The sequence below is a fragment of the Drosophila innubila genome (assembly GCF_004354385.1).
Source record: "Drosophila innubila isolate TH190305 chromosome 3L unlocalized genomic scaffold, UK_Dinn_1.0 0_D_3L, whole genome shotgun sequence".
Classification (NCBI taxonomy): domain Eukaryota; kingdom Metazoa; phylum Arthropoda; class Insecta; order Diptera; family Drosophilidae; genus Drosophila; species Drosophila innubila.
In genome coordinates, this window is record NW_022995376.1 from 11,298,303 (window position 1) to 11,305,218 (window position 6,916).

Sequence of the window (6,916 nt, forward strand, 5' to 3'; positions counted from 1 at the left end):
CGTTCTAGCTGCCGCACTTGAACTTGGTCGAGTCAGCCCGATGTCGACCCACTGCCAGTTGTGGGCTTTTGGTGAGAGGAAACCCCACGATAGTAGTCCGAACAACTCTATACTGGTAATTCATACATTTACGTACATATGTTTGTATGTATGTAGATGTCGAGCTCCAGCTGGGCTTTTAAGATTCGGCTACGTCACAGACGCGTCATGCAAAAACCTGTCGCTGCTGTCGTTATCGTTGTCGTTGTCGTTGTCATCGGTCTCGGTCTCGGTCGTCGTCGCTGCCGTCGCCGTCGTCGTCGTTGTCGGCGTCGCGACTTCGGCAGCTCGACTTTTTGGTATTTAAGTGCTGGCAACTGAACCTGTGGCATGCATTGATTCGCTAACATTCGCTCTAAAGACTTGCCAGCCTTCTGTGGTCAAGTAGTTTGCTGCTCTGATTTGTTGTAATAAAATTTTAGCTGAAAGGATAATTACCAACGAGTATCAGTTTCGCGTTCAAGGATTTAAATATTCAAGAAAAAAAAAAAATATATTAAAAACGTTAAACGTGCCGTGAACGAGAAAGAGAGAGAGTTCTTTGAATTCAGCTAAATTCTAGACGCAATCAGTTCAGTTCAGGAACGAATTCGCCCAAGCAATTAAGCAGTGAAAGTGCTAAACATTTCGAGTGCTTATTGCAAATCATAAATCAAAATATAAATAATAAATACAAAATAGTATTCAAAGTGTTTGACAAATACTTTGCATAAATTTTTGAAATTCTTTTTGAAAACAAAACAAGACCAACACAAAACTCAAGCAAAATGATGGCCGTAGCAGCTGCCCAAAAGAATCGCGAGATGTTCGCTATCAAGAAGTCCTACAGTATTGAGGTGAGTTACAGAAAATATCCAAAAATTATCAAAAATATAAAAAAAAACTGAAAAAGATACACGTCTATGGTCTACGTGACTGTTTAAAGGTTTTCAAAGTCCAAAGCTTAATTTGAGTTGAAAAAGTTACAATGATTAAATTCCCAATGCTTTTTGCAACTTGATGAAATGCCTGTCTGTCTGTCTGTCTGTCTGTCCTGCTGACAATACACACCCAAGAACAACAGCAACAACATGTTGTAAACACAGCCAAGTGACAAGTTATTATTTAACAAATAAATCACTGTGTGACTTGAGAAAGATGCTTATGTAGTGGAGGGAGAGTGAAAGTGGCCAACACCTCATTTGCCCTGCACTTACACAGACGCGTCTCATTGTTGATCTGCCGCTGATTATGTTGATATTTATGTTTCTGTTGTTGTGGTTGTTGTTGTTGTTGTTGTTGTTACTGCGTTTTGGTTGTATATGAAATCAATAAAGATGATTCAATGAGCCGTCAGCTCTTTCATCAGCAACAGCAACAGGTGACAGCAGAGTGAAACTGTATAAACTTCCCAAAAATAATAAAAAACAAAAACAGAAACAGAAAAAAAAAAAAACTGCAACTGCGACAGCGACAGCCAAAAAGCCAGACTTTGATCTTTGGGTCTGTTGCAGATAGAATAGCCTTTATTGAATGCAGCTAAGCTGACAATACTGTGAAGTTTAGACATTGAATGAGTCAAGTTTGATCAAAGGAATTAAATACATGAGCTTTCTCTTGCCACTTTCATTGCATAAGCGCAGATTGCGCAACAGTTCTCCCACCCAAAAAGGGGGGCAAAGAGTTGCAGGCAACAGCTAATTTCCGGCGCATATCCTGCCACTTTGAACTTGACCAGTGTCACTCAAACTGCTCCAAACTCAATTCAAACTTTAATTTTAATTTGTTTTATTTTATTTTTTAATTTTCAGAATGGTTATCCATCCCGTCGCCGCAGTCTTGTGGATGATGCGCGCTTTGAGACCCTGGTTGTCAAGCAGACCAAACAAACGGTGCTCGAGGAGGCACGCAGCAAGGCAAATGGTAGGTCCATCTTAAGTTTAAATAAATCCAAAACAGGCTGCAACAGTTTCAGTATTTATTTAGTTTTTATTTTGATTTCAATTTAATTTTTTATTTATTTTTTATTAATTTTTATTAAAGATGCCTCGCTTGAGGAGTGCATTCAGCAGGCAAAGGGCGAGCATGTGCCCGCCGAGCAAAATGTCGAGCTGCAGGACGAGCAGCCCAATTTGGAGATGGCCGTTGAGGATGAATATCTTGCAGGTGCTTATCTTTTATAATTTTATTACTTTCCTTATTATTTATTTCAATTTGTTTGCATTTTGCTTATGATTTTTCTATATTTTTATTTTTATTTTTGTTTTTATTTTTGATCTGTTCAGTTGAGGATATTGAAACTGAAGCAGCAATTGAAAGCAGCGTTGAGCAGCCAGCCGGTGATGATGAAAGGCCCACCAAGAACGGTAAGTGGGCGTGGCAGAACACACACACACAGTCCTACATTTATAGAGACTGGGAGTGTGACATGAACTTAAGTGCTTAATATGATAAAGTGGCAGCACTCAGCGTTTATACGTGAGCATTGGACTCTGATTGTTACTGTGTATATGTGTGTGTGTCTCTCACACATACACAGTCACATGCACTGGTGTGCGCCTAAAAGGCTACACCCACACACATAATACAGTCAACAGTTGAGAGTCAACTGGGTAAATGGCGCATTTCCCATTTTCATTTTTTACGCTCGACTTAAGCAGTTCTCAACGGTTGCATGGCAACCCTATGAGGAGGGAGTGGGGGGAGTAGCTGCCACACGTAGCTCACTTATCGCTTACGTGACCGTAAAGCCGCTTGCAAGGATGATTATGATTGGCATTCTCCCACCTTTATATAATTGCAGATTATGGCCTCACCGAGGACGAGATTGTCTTGGCCAATGCCGTCTCGGAATCCCCCGAGGCTGAGGCGGCCATCCAGTGTGCCGCTTTGGTGGTGCGCCTGAAGGAGGGCATCTCATCATTGGGCCGCATCCTCAAGGCCATCGAGACATTCCATGGCACCGTACAGCATGTGGAATCGCGCCAATCGCGCATCGAGGGCGTCGATCATGATGTGCTCATCAGGCTGGACATGACCCGTGGCAATCTGCTGCAGTTGATCCGTTCTCTGCGCCAATCCGGCTCCTTCAGCAGCATGAATCTGCTGACTGAGAACAACATCAGTGTGAAGGCTCCATGGTTCCCCAAGCATGCATCCGAGCTGGATAACTGCAACCATCTGATGACCAAGTATGAGCCCGATTTGGACATGAACCATCCCGGATTCGCCGACAAGGTCTATCGTCAGCGTCGCAAGGAGATTGCCGAGATTGCATTCGCCTTCAAGTATGGAGATCCAATCCCACACATCAACTACACCGATGTTGAGGTGAAGACCTGGCGTTCGGTCTTCCGCACCGTGCAGGATCTGGCTCCCAAGCATGCCTGTGCCGAGTATCGTGTGGCCTTCCAGAAGCTGCAGGATGAGCAAATCTTTGTCGATCATCGTCTGCCCCAGCTGCAGGAGATGTCCGATTTCTTGCGCAAGAACACTGGCTTCTCCCTTCGCCCCGCCGCCGGTCTGCTGACCGCTCGCGACTTCCTCGCCTCGCTGGCTTTCCGCATCTTCCAGAGCACCCAGTATGTGCGTCATGTCAACTCGCCGTATCACACTCCCGAGCCGTAAGTATCCACTCAATTCAACTTACTACTCTTTTCACATAGCATACATCAAAAGGCAAAGCTTTTTGTGTGACACTCTAATTGCATTTGCTGCCTTTTTGCTGCGGCCCAGAAGCTTCCGCTTCCACTGCCACTTCCACTTCTACTACCATTTTCACTTCCTTTTGCCACAGTTTCTGCCTCTGCCTTCCGCTTGGCAACTTTTATTGTGTGGCAAATTGGTTTAACAATGTGCCAGCACTTTGCTTGTCCTTTAGTGTTTAACACCTAATTGTTTTATGATAACACATTTTCAACACAATTTTCGTATTCTTGATTTTTCTCATTACAGCGATACCATCCATGAGCTCTTGGGTCATATGCCACTGCTGGCCGATCCCAGCTTTGCCCAGTTCTCGCAGGAGATTGGCCTGGCCTCGTTGGGTGCCTCCGATGAAGAAATCGAAAAGCTCTCCACGGTAAGCATCATCATTATTTAATTGCATGGCATTATTATCATTTTGAGTGGCTGGCACTTCATAGCTTCCGTTGGCCTTCAATGCAACCGCAGTCGAGGCTAAATGAGTTGACACTTTAATCGACAGGTGTTTCAGTTATTTATCGAGATTTTTGTTTGTTTTTTTTCTTGGCTCGTTGAATAGGTCTACTGGTTCACTGTTGAGTTCGGTCTCTGCAAGGAACACGGTCAGGTCAAGGCCTACGGAGCTGGTCTCTTGAGCGCCTACGGTGAATTGTTGCACGCCATCAGCGACAAGTGCGAGCATCGCGCCTTCGAGCCGGCTGTCACTGCTGTGCAGCCGTATCAGGATCAGGAGTATCAGCCCATCTACTATGTGGCCGAGAGCTTCGAGGATGCCAAGGACAAGTTCCGTCGCTGGGTGAGCACCATGTCGCGTCCATTTGAGGTGCGCTTCAACCCGCACACCGAGCGTGTCGAGATCCTCGACTCTGTGGACAAATTGGAGACTCTCGTGCATCAGATGAACACTGAAATCCTGCATCTTACCAATGCCATCCAAAAGCTGCGGCGTCCGTTCTAATAATCCAAACTAAAGAGCGCGAACATTCTCCCTCCCCTCCCACTACCATCACTCCGCTCGATTCCACACACACACACAGGTGCAACGGTCTCATTTTATACAAATTAATTTTAAATTGACATACCCCACATGCATATTAACGGAAACTTCTATTCCGGAAATTGAAGCACCGCAATTTTGATTTATTTTTTATCCTTTTTCTTTTCCTTTTTTGTTTTCTGTTTATGTTTCTGTTTAATTTTTAACCTATTCCTATTCACATTTATTGTTCCATCCCCCACTTTGTGCATTGCATATTTATTATCGCAACTAAATATTATTGGACCAAAAAATCTTTAGACATTTAAGTGATGATGTGAAAAACCAATCAAAGTAATGCAAATTAAGCGAAAGAACCTCAAGGTTCATCATACACTCACACACACTCATTCACACACACACACACACACGCACACGCACAAGCAACCGCTGTATACTCAGCCACGAATTTGTTTTTGTATTATTTTTGTTTAATAATTAATAATTACATAAAATACATAGATGTGTACGCGATAAAGTATTCAATCGGTAACTGCACAGTTTGCCCTATATATATACATTTAACATATACATACTAAATGCAATAACTATGAGTATTTATATTTATAGAGTGCATTTTTGCAAAAATTGAACAAGATTTTTTCTTACATTGTACAATAACTGGAAACGACAATATTACAATTGTGTACTATTATTATTATCTATTATTATTATTTTATGACTATTATGTATTGTATTGTAGGTATGTAGAGTTTATTATTATTTTTTACTTAAGTTTTGTGTATTAATAAAGTTTAAAATACAATTGAAAAATAACTTTTTATGCTTTTTCATTTATAACTATTATATATATTTGTCTCTTTAAGCTGTTTATTATTTTAAAACCTCTGAAGTCTGATTCTGTTTAGGGAACATTTGTGAGATGATAACATGAAACATTACTTGGAATTTACAAGAAAGCGACGCATTAGGGAACAAACTGAAAACATTGAAAAGAGACTCGGCAGTATTAAATTAATAAAAATATTTTAACTAGTAGATATCCTTTACCAAAATCTACATTATAAAGAAAATATACTACTAAACTTATCTCTATATATTAAATTATTAAAATTATTAATTGAAGGCATCTATTAACTATAACTTTTTTTGATTATAGCGTGTACAATGTTAAGTTAAGATGTGAAAAACTCAATCAATATTTAAATAATATCATAAAATTTAATAGATATACTACTATACTTGTTACCTTAATAAACTAGATCTTTGGTAAAACAAATATTTCAATACTTAAACTTTATTACTGTTACTTGTTGAATAGTCGCATTGTATTGAAAATTTAACAAATGTTAACATAGAACAATATTTAATATTAACCAGATTATCAAACTAATACTATTAAATACAGAAACACAATATTTATTATAGATGCAGTTTTAAAGACAGCGGTTGGTCCCCATGTTTATCGAGCAGGCTGCAAAATAATCGAAAAAAAATATATAAGATTTAAATCTAAATGTTAAAATATATTTAGCAATATACATCATATTTATCTATATACAATATGTATCTATAAAAACTTCTGCTTAAATAAAGTTGAATTTATTTCACAAATAAAAACGTTTAAACAATAAATGGGTGTTACTTTTAGTATGATTAATTTTTATTATCTCATATATCAACTTCGTTTATATTCAGGTCATATAAACTTGAGTTGAACTTAGAACTTCACGCTAAGTTTTATTCAAATAAGTTAATATTTCTGTTTTAATTGTTTAATGAAGTTTCAGCTGATTGAATACATGACCTACCTCAGCTTATGCAATAAATGGAAAATACACACATATTAAGACACACACGCCTGAGCAGTTTTATCACATGGCAATTACAACAAGCACAAGCCTTATGATAATTGACTGTGAGAATAGAAATCGAATGTGCTAATTGCTGGCAGCCAGCAGAAGTATCTGATCAGATGTGGGCGATCAGATACATATACGAGTGCAAGCCGGGTCCGGGTAATACTAAAAAACTTACAACTTTGAATTACATTTAGATAAAAATAGATAAGTGGCGCACTAAAAGATACTCTGGTGAGAACCAAATATAAAGAAAATATTTAAAATTTCATATCGAAGAGTGAAAAGTGAATAGACACCCTGTGAGCAATGGATTGTATAAAAATGATGCAACGCT

At 39.3% G+C, this 6,916-nt stretch overlaps 1 protein-coding gene across 1 annotated transcript; it reads left to right on the top strand.

Annotated features, from left to right (window-relative positions):
* The first annotated feature begins 346 nt into the window (after positions 1-346).
* On the top strand, positions 347-5,314 carry LOC117786804 (tyrosine 3-monooxygenase). Its single transcript, XM_034625200.1, has 7 exons — positions 347-875; positions 1,830-1,941; positions 2,062-2,184; positions 2,304-2,384; positions 2,822-3,641; positions 3,973-4,099; positions 4,283-5,314. Exons 1-7 carry the CDS (start codon positions 807-809, stop codon positions 4,679-4,681), a joined length of 1,731 nt encoding a protein of 576 aa, XP_034481091.1. The 5' UTR covers positions 347-806; the 3' UTR covers positions 4,682-5,314.
* The last annotated feature ends 1,602 nt before the right edge of the window (positions 5,315-6,916 follow it).

Excerpts from the sequence above, each read along its gene's own strand:
- LOC117786804 (XM_034625200.1), top strand. The coding sequence starts at position 807 with ATGATGGCCGTAGCAGCTGCCCAAAAGAATCGCGAGATGTTCGCTATC. Across the intron at positions 2,185-2,303 it reads TGAGGATGAATATCTTGCAG|TTGAGGATATTGAAACTGAA; the intron begins GTGCTTATCTTT and ends TGATCTGTTCAG. Across the intron at positions 3,642-3,972 it reads CCGTATCACACTCCCGAGCC|CGATACCATCCATGAGCTCT; the intron begins GTAAGTATCCAC and ends TTCTCATTACAG.